At 35.2% G+C, this 20126-nt stretch overlaps 1 protein-coding gene across 1 annotated transcript in view; it reads right to left on the bottom strand.

Moving 5' to 3' along the window:
• The window catches only part of LOC145692415 (uncharacterized), a 139865-nt gene extending 137568 nt beyond the window's left edge, over window positions 1-2297 (bottom strand). Inside the window, exons 1-2 of the mRNA XM_081767721.1 lie at window positions 2182-2297; window positions 1480-1598 (exon numbers count right to left, since the gene is read on the bottom strand). Of these exons, the coding sequence (XP_081623847.1) occupies window positions 1480-1586 (107 nt within the window). The 5' untranslated portion in view covers window positions 1587-1598; window positions 2182-2297. The remainder of the gene's footprint in view (window positions 1-1479; window positions 1599-2181) is intronic.
• Between the last annotated feature and the right edge of the window lie 17829 nt (window positions 2298-20126).

Genomic DNA, 20126 nt, shown 5'->3' with positions numbered 1-20126 from the left:
ACAACTCCATTCGAAAATGTCTCTCAAAACCAGCACTACTTTTGCCCTTCACAAGAGTTGACATCGTGAGATTAGGACACGGTCGACCACGGTCAATTATTTGTTTTTTCTCATTATAAGAAACTAATGAAAAAGGACTTTTTAATAGTTTTTGAATTACACTTTCACCAGTCATCTTAAAAAGCTGAAACCACTACACTCGTAAACGCGAAAGACAAGGGGACACCCAGCATTGCCAAATCAGAAAGCCAAAATATCTACAATCTACCCTACAATATATGTATAGCTTTGTAGTAAAAAAAAAAAAAAAAAGAAACAAAGTAATGATTCTCCTGAATCGAACTTTTCTCGGCTACCTACTAATTTCAATATAATAGGCCTATTTAAAAAATAATCTCAAAATGTAGCAAGTGAGACAAATCCTTTTTGCAGCATTCAGAGACGATGTTATAAAAAGATGTTTTAAAGATGTTTTAAACGATGTTTTACGTAAAAACGATGTTTTAAAGAGAGGGGGGAAACTTTTACCAAGCACTCGAAGACAGTAATAGGGGGCCCGAAACCGTAAGTCTTGCGGATGAGTCTCTAACCTAAGTGAATGAAAATTAGGGCAGAAAAAGGCATAATGGAAAACCGTTCTGTACGCTTCGTTTTTTTTTTTTTTTTCATCAACTGACTCTCCGAACACAATTTCATTGGATCGACAAAATAATTATGTTTCTTTTCACCGTGTTCCTTACACGTATTTTAGCAAGAAGACAATTGTACCTTTAACTTATGAATTGAATGATATGTTTAATAATGAATAATAAAAAATATAGTCCGTAGATCACACACACACACAATTGCATTCTGCATTGTTATAAAAAAAATCTGTACATCCACCGATAAATCTACAGACTTGGCAACGCTTTGAGAAAGCAGAAAACTCAAGGCGTTGAGTTGTTTAACAACGCCTTGGATCATAGAAGCATGAGGTGGGAAACACGAAGCGCATGCGCAATATGAGTCTTCTAAAGCGGCGAAAATACAGCCAAATTGTTGCCAACGACTTACTCGCAGAGGTGCCTCCTCAAAACATAACGGAGAGCGTGTAGCTTTCCTCGGTTCTTTCGCACTTCAACAGTTGATTTTGTCCCGTTGATAAATGAAAAAAGTCTCTACTTCTCACGATCGTTTAAATAAATTAAAATACTCTTTTCTTAATTTTTCATTGGGCGTTAACACACGACTTGCACACCCAGAGAAGACGCTACTGATATATATATATATATATATATATATATATATATATATATATATATATATATATATGTGTGTGTGTGTGTGTGTGTGTGTGTGTGTGTGTGTGTGTGTGTGTGAATGCGTGAGTATAAGAAAACTACCATATCTGTGTAACCTCTGTATATTTGTATTTATCTACAATTACAAGAACTCTCGTTTTAGATTCATTCTTTAATCAGTTAGGAAAATACTTACCCATATTTATTTACTCCAGAACGGTTTCTTCTAAGGTATTCAATTGTCAGGGAATCATAAACGAAATTTAAAATAATGAATACAGCTATTCCAAACACCGATTTCATCTTGAACTCTTCCTACAAGTAGATAAAATCTCACATTAAAATAGACTTCGGCTATGTTAATAATATTAAATTAACAAGACAGTATTACTTGAAAAGATTTTCTTTGGCATCGATAATGTTCAGTGGTATTATTTAAATAATTCAATATAATATTACAATATATTAATATTTTTTACTTCTTAATTTTTATTTCAAAACTTAATGTTAAAATTCACAACTAGAGCTTTAACATATTCTAAAAATAGTTTTCCATCATAGTGCTTTAAGATAGGGCACCATTACCAGACCCGTATGAAATTTTAAAGCGTTCTTTTTAGCCCTGAATGTTCTTTATAACTTTCTGAGTTTCCTAATTTTCCCCACAAAAGGATTTTATGAGAAAATTATAGAATTTAATTTTTAAAACGTAGTCCAATTGATTCATATTCAAACGAAATGTTCACGTTAGAACATATCATAGGAAGCTATGCAGGAAATTTTAGGGAATTGTTTTCCAAGTATATTAAAATAAAAGTTGTATATTAATGATGCTTTGCTGGTAAAAGAAAAATATCTATTTTAATATAGGCTAATATCTTTTCAAAAATATCCTTACCTAGTCTTCAGAAGCCACTAACAATAACAGAGTGAGAATTAATTTTATAAAAGGAGACGAAATTGCTGTTTACTACGCTAAGCGAGCATTGACAAAAATTATATGTTACATTGTCGAACTTAATTATGTTAAATGATCTGTGAAGGAAGCTTTGATGTAAATAATACTATTCTCAGATGTGTTTCAGTAATTCTTCCGTACCAACATCAGTTGAGGCGTGAACATTAGTAATATTCAGGAATTATTCAACCTTAAGGTTTTCGTTTTTATGATAACACATTATCCAGTTCTGAGTAATTTATTTTAGCAAACGAGTGGAGTATCAATTTTACCAGTAAATGTTTTATCGTAAGGAAAGAATTCAAAATAGAGTAATAAGTCTTTTTTAATGCCTCCAGAGAAAGCAATCCAAGGATTATATGGATTTGTTTATTTAAGGTAACTTCAAACACACAAACAGAGCTTCGTTTATAATTACGTATTCAATTACGAGTATATGACAGGAACATTGACATTCGGCTTTATGATAAATGACATGACAAACGCTCTGTTTTATAAAGCTTGTAAATGAAGTTGAAGTGGTTGTTTTAGCTAAATGAAACAAAAAGAGGCTGCTATACAGTCATTGTAAGATTCTAATCAATCGTAACAAGACGAACTATACAGGAGGTTAATTTTTAACCCAACAATAATTAGTTGTTGCTCATTGTTACCTTCAATCACTGCTCATAATGTTAAAATGTATCATAATCATTGCCGTAAACGACTCTATATACCTTTCATTGTTTGTTATATACAATGATGCCAATTTGGGGGAAAAGTCGCTAAATCTAGGAGATTGGAGCTCCAGAATAGCGACAAGAAATAATATTTCTGATCAGCGAATTTTTTGGTGATTTTCAAATTACGATTTCGCGACTTACTTACAAATCTAGCGACTTCTGTGCTGTGAACAACTTGTCCTTCTGTAATCAAGCACTATTAGTTCGAAGTAGTTTTCGTATGTTTGTTTTCCTTTTTCTTGAATCAGCCAAACCGTCAACGAGTGTCAATTATAAAGCGTGTGAAATCTCCAGATATCCGTTTTGTTTTCTGATAGGGTCTAATGGAGAACAATTCCAACCTTTGATATGTTTTAGTTTGAAGTAACAGCTTGAGTAAACTGTGAAGTGGATGTAAGCTTTTAACTCTCTTGTGTTTTTTCTACTCATTTTTAGCTTCACTCGAGTGAAATGAACATAAAGTAAAACATTATTGTACTAAAGAATATTGTTGTCAAGGTACTGTAATCTAAATGACACACACACAACATATATATATATATATATAGGGGAAAGTAGTACACAGTGGATCATTGTACACAGTGGATCAGAAGGCGTTATTCATTTATTTATGGCACAAATTCAACTAGCGCATATCAGTTATTCCATTTTCACATTACACACTTATTAACGAAATGTCAACAACAATGGATGCTTCTCAATTGTGGTGAAGTGAAAAATCTATTTTCGTCGTGCTAAAGTAAAAACTTAAGTAACAGAAGTGAATGCTCTGACTTTGTGATTTATCTTGTAATTTAAATATCATGGACATGGGAAGTAGGTAAGAACGTATTTGTAATAAAGCGTTGTTTACTTTGTTCTTCTACTTTAATAGTTCCTTGTCGTGGGAAATTGTTTGGGTTGACAGCAACAAGTACACAGTGGATCATATCGATGTGGTACACAGTGGATCACATCGATGTGGTACACAGTGGACTGATCCCCTCTGTACCTCATTGCGTTTATAGAAGTTCAAGTATTTGGCATACTCATTTAGAAACATATCATAATATTGGGATCTTACGGAACTTTTACTAGTATGCTACATGTTACAGATGAATTGTTTGACCACGACGAAATACACGCAAGGCAACATGAAAGACATTTTGATGAGAGAAGCAGTGCAATTAGTGGTAGAGCAGTGATATTCTATTAGACGTGTTAGTAAATTGAAGAACATTGATTACAGAACTTTGAACAGACATGTCAAAAAAAATAAGAAAGTACCAGGTGACAATGCTAAAATGAATCAAAATTATTCTGTACGACAAATTTTCTTGTCAGAGTTGGAGCATTTATTTCCGAAATATATAAAAATATGCAACAAAATGTGTCAGTCTGCCGTGGCCGTGAGGCATTTGGTGTATGAAATTGCCAAGAACAACTATATATCAATATCTGTTTCGTGGGAAAAAAGCAAAATTTCAGGTATTAGAAATCCCGAAGATGTGTTGGAAAGCGTCAATCTTGGACTCTCAAGATTGTTGTCATTCAACAAACCCAATGTTTAGGCATTCTTTAGTAATTTATATAACTTATGTACGAAATATCCCAAATTCTGTAGCCTTTCACGTATTTCCAACTTAGACATGAACTAGAACAGTTCAGACATCCAAGAAAGTAATAGCAGAGGAAGAAGCCAAGCAATTAAATCTATACACGAGTGGCGAAAATGGGGTCCTCGTTATGACGTGTGTGACTGTGAGCATCGGGTATATTTTTGCCACCAGCTATGGTTCATCCTAGGATATATTTTGAACATCATATAATCAATGAGGCATCGCCTAACTTACTTAGTTTGAGAACTCCATCAGGATGGATGAATGAAAAATTGTTACCACATTCTAGCAATAAAATACAACATTGAAAGTATCATTAGTATCATTGAAAGCACATTAAAATGCAGCTGTGGATACTTGATTGTTACAAAACCCAAGAGTACCCCTGTCAATATACGAAGCAGCTCAATCTTGGGAATAGTATTTGCACGAGCAGTGATTCCAACCAACATCAAAGCAGGTTTTAGAAAGACAGGAATGTTCCCTTACGATCAAAATGTATTTACAGACAATGGTTCTTTCTACGCTGTATGTACGCAAAATCAGATAGAAGACCAAATCAATGTACCTTCCTCAAGCAACAATCCTTTAATTCAAGAAGTAGAGAATGTAGATGCAGATTCAAAAGAAAATGCTTTCCAGAAAGAAGAACTTAAACAGTGCTTTTGTGTCACCTCAAGAAACATAGTAGAAAGAAAGGCAGAAGCGGTTTCTTCACACACTCCGGAAAGAACCAAACGTTTTGAAGGCAAAGCCAGTAAATAAAGAGAGTTCAAATTCAGCAGCAATCTGAAGCAAAAAGGATAAAGGAAAGACGTCCCGTCCCGAAGAAAATGAAAGAAAATAGTAGTTCAACGGAGAATGACAATTTTCAGCCAATTGTATTATAAGATTCTTCAGATGATGATGATACTTTAGAAAACGAAATCTTTTAGTTTGTCACACGATTATGTGCCTCAGCCTAAGGAAGACGGTCGATGTTACTTTAGAGACAGAAACTACTAATTATGATGATTTGAAACAGAGTCAAAGAGAAGTCCAACCTGGTGATTACGTTCTTGTAAGATTTCTTCCACGGACACATTACATTGGTCAAATTACGACTAGGAAAAACAATGAAATGATTTTAGATTTCGTTTCTAAGAAGCGAGAAGATACCTGAAAGTTTCATCCAACCAAATAATCGAGATATTTCACCCATACACAATATTTGCATAGTAACAGGGCTTCCAAAACCTCTTGACTAATAATTTGCATAATCAGACGAATTGAATCCAGTACAGAAAGTTAAATTCTCCATTCTTATAACAAATTGCTTATGCTATTGTGCATAATTACTTAAACTTCTAAATTTACTAATCCGGAACCAATGATTCTCTGTACAAGATATCAATTTAATTGTCTAAAACGTTTGTTTTATAACAGTCGTTTGTATTATTTATTTTGGTAATCAATTCCTGAAATTAATAGTATGCTATTAAGATCTTGTAATACTTCAATTCTAACTTTTATTTAGAATTTTAAAATTTATTTTGTATTGTGAGTAATGGTACAGATTTTGACAATAATGCTTACAATTTTATGTAGATTGGAGATTTTTAAATGATGGGCAACTTTATGATACGTTTCTATTCATTACTTTTAATACATTGTTAATTTGATCCACTGTGTACGCATATATGATCCACTGTGTACGATGGTAGTACACAGTGAATCACTTTACAAGCATTTGCGTTAACTGTAATTGTAAGATACAGAGCAGTGCTACAAATTAATAAATTACTCACGAATGTAGTGGAGACATGTGCCCATGTTCTACACTAAACAAATTCCAGTAATACTTACATTAGACGGATTTATGCTGAAAGTTTTAAAAATTGATCCACTGTATACTACCTTCCCCTATATATATATATATATATATATATATATATATATATATATATATATATATATATATATATAGGGTGTCCACTATGCAACCCGAAGTTTTAGATGGTAGAAATTTGGAACCTGAAGCGATACACAAATAATGATTATGCCAAAATGAAGCTTTTCTCATGCATACATCTTTAAATTAGAAAACAACGATTGAAGTACACTAGGAGCCACAGAGTGTTGCCAGATATAGTCCAGGAGCATATGTCAATATTTACTAGTCCGTGGGATTTTGAATGAAGGGATGTTGCGGGTAGGTGGGATATCTTCATTAGAAGGCACCTAATCGTGTGGTACCAGGTGGCAAGCCGAAAACCGTGGCAGGGGACCGGGAGGGAGGAAACAAAATGGCCGCCATTGACAGTTGTCTCTCTGACTTCAAAGTGCTATAACTTCTACAACTTTTATATTAAAACCTTGAAAGTTGTGCAAATATGTAAATAACACATCAAACATTCCATTTTAGAACAATTTGGTGCAATAGCGACGCCATATTTTAAATATGGCGCCCTTAAATCCCAAAATTCGGTATTATTTATTTCGTTTCTTCATATTCAAACGGAAATAACTCGTAAACTGCCACAGATAGGCGAAACCACCCTGAAACAAATGTTGTGGGTCCGTGTAAGGGCTTTCCAACGAGGTATATGCCATTTATGTATCTTTAAAACTAACGGAATTTAAAACTAACTAGCTTATGTTACAGTATGTGTATACCTTATAGCTTTTAATATAGGGCTAGTAAAATTAAGCGAAACCTGCATTTGTAAGTTCGTGAGTTTTGTGTGAAGGATCTTTACGGGTTGACGGAATGCGTTCACTAGAAGGTACCTAATCATGTGGTACTAGGTGGCAAGCCGAAAACCGTAGCAGGGGACCGGGAGGGGGGAAACAATATGGCCGCCGGTGAAATTCGTCTCTCTGGTTTTAGAGTGCTATAACTTCTACAAATTATATATTAAAAGTTTCGTGATTGTGCAAATATGTAAGTAATACATTATAAATTTTATTTTAGATCAATTTGGTGCCATAGCGACTCCATATTTTAAATATGGCGTGCTTCAGTATCAAAATTAGATTATTATTATGTATCCATTTCTTTATAATCAAAGGTAAACAACTTGTAAACCGCCACAGGTAGCCGGAATCGGCATGAAATAAACTTGTAGGCCAGATCGATGGCTTTAAAATGAGAGATTGATGTCGTATCTTTAAAACTAACACAAAATGACTAGTTAATGTAATGGTAGGTGTCAGACTTTGTGGGTTCTAGTAGAACACAACACAACACAAACATAAACTGAAAAGAAATGCAACATAATTAACCTTGGCTTCGCGTACCTATTTCTAATACTTTAATATGATGCTTTGTGATACAATTAGTTTAGAAATATATCCTGTAATTACACAGTTTTGGATGTAAAAGTGTTACACCTACAGAAAATATATTTTCTTGTGAGAATGTTTATGTAACTAATAAGTATATACTATTGTTTATAATATAGATTGATTTACTTCATTTAAATCAACCTTGGGGTTTGATTTACTTCATTTATCTAATATTTAAAGAACCCACTTTCTATCTGACCCAATCGGTCACTATAAAAAAACACTCAGTTCGTTAGTGGGTTTTTACTACTTGGTTTCTTACCTTAGCATTCCTTACACTGTAGTTCTAAGGTTTCTCCCCTAAGATGTCACACCTATGATTTCTCACCTGAGCATTCCTTACGCAATATTTTAAAGATTTCTACCCTATGATGTAACACTGATGTTTTTACACCTGAGCATTCCTTACATCATATTTTTAAGGTTTCTCCCCTACGATATCATACTTATGGTTTCTCACTTGAGCATTCCTTACACTATACTTTTAAGGTTTCTCTCTTATGATGTCACACCGATAGTTTTTCACCTGAGCATTCTTTATATACTATTTCTAAGGTTTCTCCCTTACGATGTAACACGTATGGTTTCTCACTAGTCATCGAGAGTCTCATCACTATCATCTTCTGAATCTTCCCATCGTAAGTCATAGTTTACACACTGATCTTCATCTCCTGCACAAAGACACAGTTCCGTACATCGCATGGACCTAGATCGACATTTGCATGCCAAAGATCATTTACTTATTGTGCAACCGCAGCGAATCAACTACAATACAGTCTCTGGAGCACAAGGTAGTGTGCACATCACAGGAACAATATTATTTTCGTCTTTGGTTTCGTCTTCCCATCCACAATACACAAAGAACAAGTATATCAGTATCTTGGGACATTATGTGGATGGTCTGTGCCCCTTGAAACGCTGCATAAAGACTGTGAAGTATTAATTTTGTATCTGCTTCTTCGTGAGTGCTTTTTAACTCATTGATGTCATTCAATTCTGAAGATTTTGCTTCTGTCCTCGAGCTGGCAACTAAGCGTTTTCCCAACTTACTCGCATGAAGGAGAATTTTTTTCTGAAAGATAAGCAGTAAATGCATCTTTGGTTTTTGGATGAGATAAAAGATTTTTCATAGTGACATTTTTTATATTGGCAGACTCAGAAGTCTTGTATTCGATTGTTGGGCTGTCTCTTGCTCTTTTCTTCCACATTGACATCTTTAATGACTTAATTCCATACGTATCAAAAACAAGGTGGGTTTCATCGTGTTTCAACATTGTTGACTCTATATTTTTGCAGAATTCTGTAGACATATCGAGACATGTGTTAACATGCGCTGGCTTTTTCAACGCTTGGAGTTCCGGCATGCCATCAAGAACAGCAACAGAATAAGAAGATATTTCTTCCAACATCATCAGAATCCTGCTCAGCGTTAGCTAGAGCAATATCGTTTGTAATCTTTAAAGAAATTCTTTGAGGCTTGTTCTTCCTCTTCGAATGGGAAAAAACAACACCAACATTTTCCAATTCTTCCTCTATCAAGGCTTTCAACTGTTTTCTAGTCAGAAGTTTATCGCCACTCAAATTATTGCTTTTAGCAATGGAATTATAAAGTTTCTCTACCTCACCCATTGACGTAACACGACCTTCATGAAGGAATTTGCTTAGTGAATAAATTAATTCTGTTTTGGTAACCTCTTCACTCACAGAGCTAAGACCAGAATCCTTCTTGCCTTCGCTTTCCCGCAACACGTTAACAACAAGAGTATTACAGCAAGACTTGTGATAGGCTATATCCTCTGCATGAGCATCTCCAGGATCAATGCAGTTACTTAATCGTATTTTGAACACTTCATTCTTTGACAAACTTACTGCTTCTTTCAAACGACTACCGGATCGATCGTAGGTGATGACATACAGCGGGTTTCTTTGTTTTCCTTCTTCGTCACAGAAGAGACATTTTGTTTTCTCATAAGTTGGTGTTTGTGATCTTGTAAGATATGAGTTTGAAGCCTTCGAGTCTTCATAATGTGTAATGGGGATTTTCTGTTGCTCTTTTTCAAACGATCTTCTAGTTGTTTCCATCATCTTCTTGTGTGTGCAGTTCTTATAGCAATCAACATGCCATGATGCATTTTCATTTCTTATATCTTCACTTGTTACTTCACTCAAACGTCTATTCAGTTCAATGTATTTTTTGTCCATCCATTCTGCTCTCAATTTTATACATTGTAGCGCTTTTTCATAATTGGAGGGTGTCACAAGTGGTTTCTTTGATTTCTCTTGACAAAAAATACACATGGAATAGTTTGTATTTAATTTTACTTTCTTCGCCGAAAGAGGTAGCTGCACTTGCACATGACTTCACATTTTTCTCATGCTCTTCCATTTTCCTATTTCATTCTACTATACTGTTCATGCCTGCAACAAAGAAAAAATCTTTCAATGCCAAAGAAGTAATGAAAATAAAAACTATTATAAAACTTCATAGAGAGAGAGAGAGCGGCGGCCATATTGCTTCCCCCCTCCCGGTTCCCTGCTACGGTTTTCGGCTTGCCACCTAGTACCACATGATTAGGTACCTTCTAGTGAACGCATTCCGTCAACCCGTAAAGATCCTTCACACAAAACTCACGAACTTACAAATGCAGGTTTCGCTTAATTTTACTAGCCCTATATTAAAAGCTATAAGGTATACACATACTGTAACATAAGCTAGTTAGTTTTAAACTCCGTTAGTTTTAAAGATACATAAATGGCATATACCTCGTTGGAAAGCCCTTACACGGACCCACAACATTTGTTTCAGGGTGGTTTCGCCTATCTGTGGCAGTTTACGAGTTATTTCCGTTTGAATATGAAGAAACGAAATAAATAATACCGAATTTTGGGATTTAAGGGCGCCATATTTAAAATATGGCGTCGCTATTGCACCAAATTGTTCTAAAATGGAATGTTTGATGTGTTATTTACATATTTGCACAACTTTCAAGGTTTTAATATAAAAGTTGTAGAAGTTATAGCACTTTGAAGTCAGAGAGACAACTGTCAATGGCGGCCATTTTGTTTCCTCCCTCCCGGTCCCCTGCCACGGTTTTCGGCTTGCCACCTGGTACCACATGATTAGGTACCTCCTAATGAAGATATTCCACCTACCCGCAACATCCCTTCATTCAAAATCCCACGGACTTACAAATGCGCCTGGACTAATATAACCGAAGGTGTAAATCTCTTTTTTTTTTCAATCACGTAAATTGACTCATAACTCATACGTATGGATGTTCTGGCGTTAATTTTCAGATTGTTTAGGTGGAATAGCTTGGAAACTATGGAGCAGAAAAAAGAATTTTTCATTTCCACCCATAACTAATCAGATAGACCTCTGTAAGGGGAACTAGGGAAATCGTACTTTTCATAAATTAACACTGAATTGGCAACTTTGCTGATGTTTCAGTACATCAAAAGGTGTGTTAAAGATCTGTCTACATTATGCAATTCTTGAAAACAATGAAAAAGAAACTTTGAAATTATCATGATAAAGCTTTTACTTATATGCACCCGGCAACACTGCTACTATCCCGAAACGAGTTATCAGCTCTACAACGATGTTGGATGTACCCCCTGTTTTTATTCAAACACTGGTTCACACGTTTCACCAGGTTGGCAGCAACTTTACGAAGATTAGTAGTTTTAATGTTCTCAATGGCACTGTGAATGTTCGTTTGCAGGTCTTGTATAGTTCGAGAATTGTTCTTGTACACTTCTTGCTTTAAGTAGCCCCATAGAAATGAGTGTTGCCGGGTGCATGCAAGTAAAAGTTTTTTCATGATAATCTCAAAGTTTCCTTTTCGTTGTTTCCAGGAATTGCATAATGTAGACAGATCTTTAGCACATCTTTTGATGCGCTGAAACATCAGCAATATTGCCAATTCAAAGTGTTACTTTATGAAAACTACGATTTCACTAGTTCCCCTTTACAGAGGCCTCATCCAATTAGTTATGGGTGGAAGTGAAAAATTCTTTTTTCTGCTCCATAGTTTCCAAGCTACTCCACCTAAACAAACTGAAAATTATCCACAGAACATCCATACGTATGGAGTTATGAGTCAATTTACATGTTTTGCAAAAAATAAATAAATAAATAAATAAATAAAAAATTGATTTACACCTTCGGTTACATCTGGCAACACCCTGTGGTTCCTAGTGTACTTCAATCATTGCTTTCTAGTTTAAAAATATATATGCATGAGAAAAGCTTCATTTTGGTATAATCGTTATTTGTGTATCGCTTCAGGTACAAAACTTCTACTATCTAAAACTTCGGGTTGCATATTGGACACCCTATATATATATATATATATATATATATATATATATATATATATATATATATGTGTGTGTGTGTGTGTGTGTGTGTGTGTTTCTGTGTGAAGTGCAGGGAACATACATCGAGTTCGTAGAGAACAAATATCCCATTCCAATATTTAAAATTTAACGAGAAATCGAAAACAAACTTCGTGAATTTATCAATTATGTGAATAACATAAAATTCCACTATTCTTTCACATATAGGCCTGCCTATGTAATGAAATAACTACATAAAAGTTCCTTATGAAGATTATTTTTGTAACCAAAAATAAGAAGAAATGCTTTGATTTTGTTGTGTTTAACACTCGTAAATCATAATTTCAATATTGGAATTTTGTATAATCAACATCTTAGAGCAGATATTTGTATTGTAAAACTGCCATTATTATGTATAAAATTGTATTGGAAATAATGATGATTCGATAGAACTAGTACATATATAAAAAAGAAATATGTTTTTTTTTATTTTGTAAGTTAAAATGAAATTACTTGTTTTAGAACGAAGCGCTAATAGTACAGCTTTTTACGTTTCTTTTATCATTTTATTGGAAGAACAACTACATAAATCAGTTTCCTTATTAGTTATATTTCACTTTCTCTTCTGAATGAATATATGAATAAAAACATGTTTATTTCCAGAAATGGTCAGTATTTGTTTTCATGTTATTTAAACTCGAATTTTGGATAGTCAAAAATTTACAGTAGGCACTCTATATTATATCTACTTATTTACAAAGTAGAGTATGTAAATCTAGAAAAGTAGTAAAGCTATGAGAAAACTTCGTCTTGCGCGTGTTAAACTGACGAAATATAATTTTGTGAGATCAAAGGTGGATTCTGAGAGAAGAACGCATTGAAGTTTTTGAAACATTTTTGAAGAAATGAAGAATCGTTAGATTTCACTTCATGAAAATTTTTAAGACAATATTTATTACCAATAAATTTTACGGCTAACCAACGATGTACAAATATGTGAAGTATGTTTTTATGAATCGGAAAATATTAATCACTTTCAATAAATTTAAATTTTAAATAATAGAATGGATATTTGTACTCTACGAACTCGATGTATGTTGACGGCACTTTACAAATACAAACACAGAGAGAGAGTTGAATTGAGTTGATTTTGAGTTTAACGTCCCTTTCAGCAGCGAGGCTATATGAGACGGGACCAACTGATTAACGTGGAATCCGAACTCCATGAGCTCCCGCAGGGAGTCGAAGCAGGTCTCCCATGCCAAAGGCGCATATGCTAACCACTTAGCAACTAAGGAGCTCGCAGAGGGAGAGAGAGAGAGAGAGAGAGAGAGAAAGAGAAAGAAAAATTTTACTTCCAAACTTGAAATATTAGAAAATTTTCCGGTTCCCGAAAGTTAATTAGAAAATTATAATTTGTTTCTGACTAAGTTTCCTCTACAGAAATTCAATTTTGTAGTTCAATGTGCATTTAAATATAGTGGAAAATTTTCCACCTAAGATCACTATTCATAATATCCAAAATTGTCCGGCTTATGAAAAGTTTTTCCCACTTTTTTCTACATCGTAATGAAATTTTTTTGATCTATAAATATTCCTTTCACTTTTTTCTACAGAGTAATAAAACTTACCGATTCACAAAATGTCGTTTTACTTTTTGCTGCAAACTGATGAAAATTTTCCGACTCATAAATAGTTCTTCAATTTTTCCATATAAAACGGAAAATATTTCGACACGTGAAAAATTGTTTCGCTTGTTCCTACATAATACTGAAAATTGTCAGCCATGAAAATTTTCAGATTCTTTAAACGATTTTTCACTTTTTAACATTTCTATACATGAATTCAATGAATTTTATGATTACTGAGGAATTACACGATTACTGATATGTTTTTAGAACGGAAAATTCTCCGGAAAAATGTAGCAGAAAATTTTCCACCTCACATCACTACTTTTTAGTGTACACAATCGCTTAGAAAAAAGCAGTAACCCCATCAGGATACCGCGGTCAGCAAGAGGGATTGCCGCCGTCTACGGTGGCAGGCCGCCGGTAGGCAGCCGGCACCCGTCCGCCGCGGCACGAGGATCTACTTGTTCAAAATTGCCGTCCTTTTGCCGAGGCGGCAAGCGGTCGAAAATCGTTTTTAAAAAATGCTCTTTGCCGACTGTTGCCGACCGTCGGAGTCGGCAAAACAGTCGGAAAGGCAACTTTCCGACGGCGGCGCCGGCGCATTTAATGCTCATTTCCGGCTGTTTGCCGACTGCTCGGCAAGGCAACTTTCTGACGGCGGCGCAGGCGCATTTAATGCCCATTTCCGGCTGTTTGCCGACTGCTCTGCAAGGCAACTATGCGACGGCGGCGCCGGCGCATTTTATGCACCTTTCCGGCTGTTGCCGACTGCTCGGCAAGGCAACTATTCGACGGCGGCGCCGGCGCATTTTATGCACCTTTCCGGCTGTTTGCCGACTGCTGTAGAGGACTTCTTTTCGACGTCGGCTTCCCGATTCTCTCACAGGTGGCATCCGACCTCTTGCCGTCGTCGAAAAGTGGCCCTTTGCCGACTGGAAATCAACGCTTCAGGAAGGCAAAATTTTCATCTTTTACATTAGTCTTGCCTAAGTCTTCCTCCATGCTATGATTTCTTGACAAGGAGCACCCTTGCAAGTTCTTGAAGTATAATACTTGAATTTTTGTGTGTGTCCCAGTATAAAATTTGTTCCTTTTTGCTTTTTTGCAGCACTCTCAGCCAAAAAAGAAGAAATTGAATGGGACATGAAAGTATTATATACTTTCAGAATTAGCAATTGTGCCCTTCATGAAAAATCAGAGCACGGAGGCAGACTTAGGCAAAGCTACTTTAAAATGTGGTGAAAATTTTGCCTTCCTGAAGGGTGAATATCCAGTCGGCAAAGGGACACTTTTCGACTGCGACAAGAGGTCGGATGCCGCCTGTGCGAGAATTGAGAAGCTGACATCGAAAAAAGGTCCTTTCGAGCAGTCGGTAAACAGCCGGAAAGGCACATAAGATGCGCCGGCGCCACCGGTGGAAAGTAGCCTTTCCGAGCAGTCGGCAGACAGCAGAAAAGGTGCGTAGCAATGCAATGAAATTCATGGCGGATTTCCACCAGTAATGTTGCACTCGGTACATACGCAGTACATTTCTACAGTTCTCAGTATGATTTAAGTGCTATATAGAGGGAAAGTATCTGGGAATGACTTACAAATGCTTGAAAGCGACCTAAAAATAACAACTGAGCAGCTAATAATGATCGTTAAGAATAATTCAATTAACACGTCTGTGGGCCTAATGTGAAAAACTTATAACAGTCAGTATTATAAGCATATTTTTCCCCTGAAAGCATATTTTTCACTATCACGATCACTAGGAACAACACTGTTCTATGCATTCAAAATTTGCTTGTTGCAAACGCTTTCTTCGGAGAAAAAAAAGCCGCAGCAATCCGTTTGAATACGTTTTCAGGTTGTCGTTTTCCCATCAACTATTTTAAAGGATTTTAAACGTCAATGATTTTCTAATTTTTTTAAAGTACAGGGGTCACACTCCCAATGGAAAATGGGATTTAAATAAAAAATAATGAAGTAAAAATTATAAATAAAAATACTGTAATAAAAGGTATGTGGTGGCGGAAAGATTCAAACCGGGCCTACACGCAAAAAAAAAAAAAGAAGAAAGGTTACTATAGACAAGAAAAAGGTGGACAGTAACCAAGTTAGTTTGTCAATATATGGATAACAGAGACGTGTGTCCAAGCAGCCAAGCCAACAAGGTTAACAAGAGAAGGTGACAGCAACCTTGCGTTACATGTTAATATTGCCAGATTACAGTGTAATAACTCACAGCGGTACGCTAACCGATCACGTAGTTACCACTATCAATCATAGCCTGTAACCGGTAACCTAGTTAGTATGTTGGAATAACCGACTGTTCGGTTAATGAAACAGGGTGCATCAACTGCAGTAACCGAGTATTTTCGTTAATATAACATATTCAATTAGTTAAAGTAACCTATTTACTGGGTTAAAGTAATACGGTAGGACAAATGTATAACCAAGTAGATCGGTTAATATAACAAATTAAATTATTTAAGATAACCTATTTACTCGATTAATGTAATAAGATAGAGCAAATGTTTAACCGAGTATATCGGTTAATTTAACCTGTTCAGTTAATTGAAATAACCAGTTTACTCGGTTAATGTAATAGGGTAAGTTAATTCAAGTAACCGAGTATCTCGTCTAATATAACCTGCTTTATTAGTTGAAATAACCATGACTGAATTTGTTATAACCTCTTTTGCTTTGTTGTCCATATACAGTACAACCCCTCAAATCCGAACCAATTGGGGCTGAAGCCTGTTCGGATTTCGGAGGGTTCGGATTGCCCGGGAAATAATATGACGTACTTATTTCGTCAATGAATTGGCGGTAAAACAACGACTGAGGTTAGACAGGGTGGCCCAGTGGTCGAAAGGGCAGTGACCTTGACTGGCGGGTGTACACTCATGTCCAAAATGATTGTCGCATATCTATAACTGTCTTCTTGTAAGAATATAATTAAATAATGATTTTGAATAAGCATTAAGTCTAAAAATGCTAAAACCTTAAAAAAAACTAAATTTATGTGATTAAATCATTTTTTTTTCAGTTGTAGTTGTTTTTTTTTCTCCTGAGAACGTGTTCGAATTTGCCGGGTTTTCGGATTTCCGGGGTTCGGATTTGAGGGGTTGTACTGTATTGACAAAGTTTTCAGGGTTAAAATTGTGTTTAACCTTTCTGAAGGTTAAAATTTTATGCCCAATTCGGAATTGTTCTCGCTTTATAATTTTTGAACCACTTAACGTAGCGATGTGAAACAAACGTTTATGTACATAACTAAATCTTGTCTAGTTTATAAAACCACATAGTGCCATACTTATTTTCAATATGAATCCGAGGACGGTGTCTTATACAGAAAGGGAAAAGCATTGTTTAGAATGATTCAGAATGAATGATTGGAAATATTAATTATTAATAGTATAGAAAAGGATTATCAATGCAGTGCGAAATGGTAACTCCTGAATCTCCTATAGTAATTTGCTAATTGAAATTTGAAAAATTATTTCGGCTGCAACATAACAGATTTCTAAAAATACAGTAGAGGGTCTATTTAATAATTCATAAAATTATGTTACTACCTTTCTGTATCATTTGAAGAAAGACAAAAAATGTATAGTTTTATAAAAGAGAAAGAATTTAGCTTTGTGGAATGGATTTGTTTCACGTCAAACTTAAGTGGTTCAAAGGTTTATACTGAGACACATTTCTGGGTTCGACAAAAAATCTTAACCTTAAGATCAATACACAATTTTAACCCTGAAAAATATAAAGCACTTCATAGTCCTGTAAAATATAAAGCTTTTATAGTCCTGTAAAACATAGTAGAAAGGAGTTCCGTGAGTTTTTACACCTTGTGAACAATATGAAACAATTGAAATAAAAGCAGAACAATGTTATAAAGAGTCACGACAGTATCCCACCGCCCTTAACGTGAATTTTACTTTCCATTTCAGTAGTAGAAAATGGATCGATCTGGGCCACCTTCGCATAACATCGCTCAACTCACGAGCCCCTGGGAAATTGAGCACCGTACACCGTGAACCCACGGTCTTTTACGACCTCCATTTTAGGGGTGAATTCATTCCCTTTTATGAGCACTTTTTAGGGGGTGTATTCGTTCTCTTTTATGACCAGTTTTTAAGGGGTGAACTCATTCCCTTTTATGAGCATACTTTCCACCCCTACGAACACATAACAAGGGTATATCCGTTCTCTTTTATGAGCATATTTTTAAGGGTGAACTCGTTCCCTTTTACGAACACTTAAGACTATGAAACATGGCAAGGGTGAACTCGTTTTCAACCCCTTAGCATCAGACTACATAACATAACAGATCCAACATAGCGCATCAGATAGAGACTACGAAACATAGCAAGGGTGAACTCGTTTTCCAACCCCTATTTGAACATAGTAGAAATTACATAAGATTACGGGGGTGTATTCCACCCCTATTTGAACATAATGAACATAGCAGTTGGCCTATTTGAACTCGTTCCCTTTTCCAACCCCTATTTGAACATAGTAGAAATTACATAAAACTAAGACAATAATGAGGGTGTATTCGTTCCACCCCTATTTTAACATAGGAATTTATTCCCTTTTTAAGGGGTGAACTCGTTCTCTTTTATGAGCATATTTTTCAACCCCTATTCGAACATAACAGAACTAGTAAAAGAGTATGACTACGAAACATAGTGAACTCGTTTCCAACCCCTATTTGAACATAATGAACATAGCAGAGAATAGGGGTGTACTCGTTACCTTTCATGAGCATATTTTACCATAGCAGGGATCCACCCCTATTTGAACATGGCAGAGATTATTTTCTTTTACGGGGGTAGCAACACCCCCAACCCTCTTCCTTTCTCATCCAGGGCTTGGGACCGGCAATGGCGGAGTTTAAAAAAATAACATCATCATACTCTCTCAAATGAATAAAGCATAATATCATTAGCATCAATAGTAGTGAGTGAGAATTTTTTTAAAAACTCGTGCAGTGAATAACTAGATGCACGACATGCTAGATATAGAAAACAGTAATGTCCACAAATTTGAGATAAATCACCTTGAATACGTCTATTATTCCATGTATAATACAAACAGTTTCGTTTTAAAAACCTTATATGATGTATATAGGGAGGTATACCATAGCTATCGAAATAATATATATTTTTCTCTGGAAATCAATTTCTAATTCTGAAGAGAATTCACCATAAATAATTGTTGTTACAGGAGATGGCAGTGCTTCTTTAAAATGAACCTCTAAACGTACACTTCCTTGCCGTTGTGGACTAGTATGAAATGCAGCACTTGCGCTTGAATCAGGAGTTAAATCAAACACCAGTAGAGTATAACCATTAGGATATTCAGCACGTGAAATATCATTACCTTGATTAGAATAATAAATACCTGAACCTGTAAATAACGTAGAATATGCTTGTACATATAGATTATTATCAAAATCCGTTTGTAATGGTTTGAAGGGCACTGGTGTTCCATCAACATACAGTGTAAAAAACGTCATACTAAAATGTTGAAAATTGAATGGATTTGTTTGATAAGTACCATTGAAAGCAGTATTAGTAACAAAACCAATAATAATACGTTTAGGCACTATGCCTGAAAACAGATCTGGAAGTGTACTATCCATAATTCCTTGTGGCAGAGTGTCTGTCTTCACCTGCACTTTTGTATAGGATATTTTATTCTAAATTTAGGATTTTGTAATACTTTATTTTGTGCTATTTTAACTGCTGGTGATACATCAACCTTTTTCACAAGCAATGTTGCATCTGTAATTACAACTTTTCCATCAGCATCTGCGTCACCCATTAGACAAAATGTAGGTTTAGCTGGAATTAGTTTAATACGCAATTGTACACCATTCAGTAAAAATTTCTCCTGATTGAAAATATCAGCATGAATATAACCCAATAATTCAAATGACTGACTTAAAGCAGTGAGAAGAAAACGTTGTTTAAATCCTACATTAGCATCGGCCACACTATCCATATGCCCTGCAGTATCTTTAAACCACATTGATGTTTGAAGATGCGTTGTTTTAGCTTCAGCATTATAATTTAATAGTTTTCCAATATACGATCGATATGGATATGTATGTGAAGAGTAGGAAATAAGTTGATTATTTAAATATAATTGCACTTCACTGAACATTGCATTGAGAAAATCATTTACAGGGCCGATTTTCTTATCGGCAGAAGTTAAATTAGAACCATCTGATTTAGTAATTTTACCTTTAACATATAACATTGTGTGCG

Source organism: Thermobia domestica, chromosome 8 (genome assembly GCF_964235325.1).
Source record: "Thermobia domestica chromosome 8, izTheDome1.hap1.1, whole genome shotgun sequence".
Lineage (NCBI taxonomy): Eukaryota > Metazoa > Arthropoda > Insecta > Zygentoma > Lepismatidae > Thermobia > Thermobia domestica.
The sequence above is the reverse complement of the archived record's forward strand: the minus strand, read 5'-3'. Positions and strand labels throughout refer to the sequence as shown.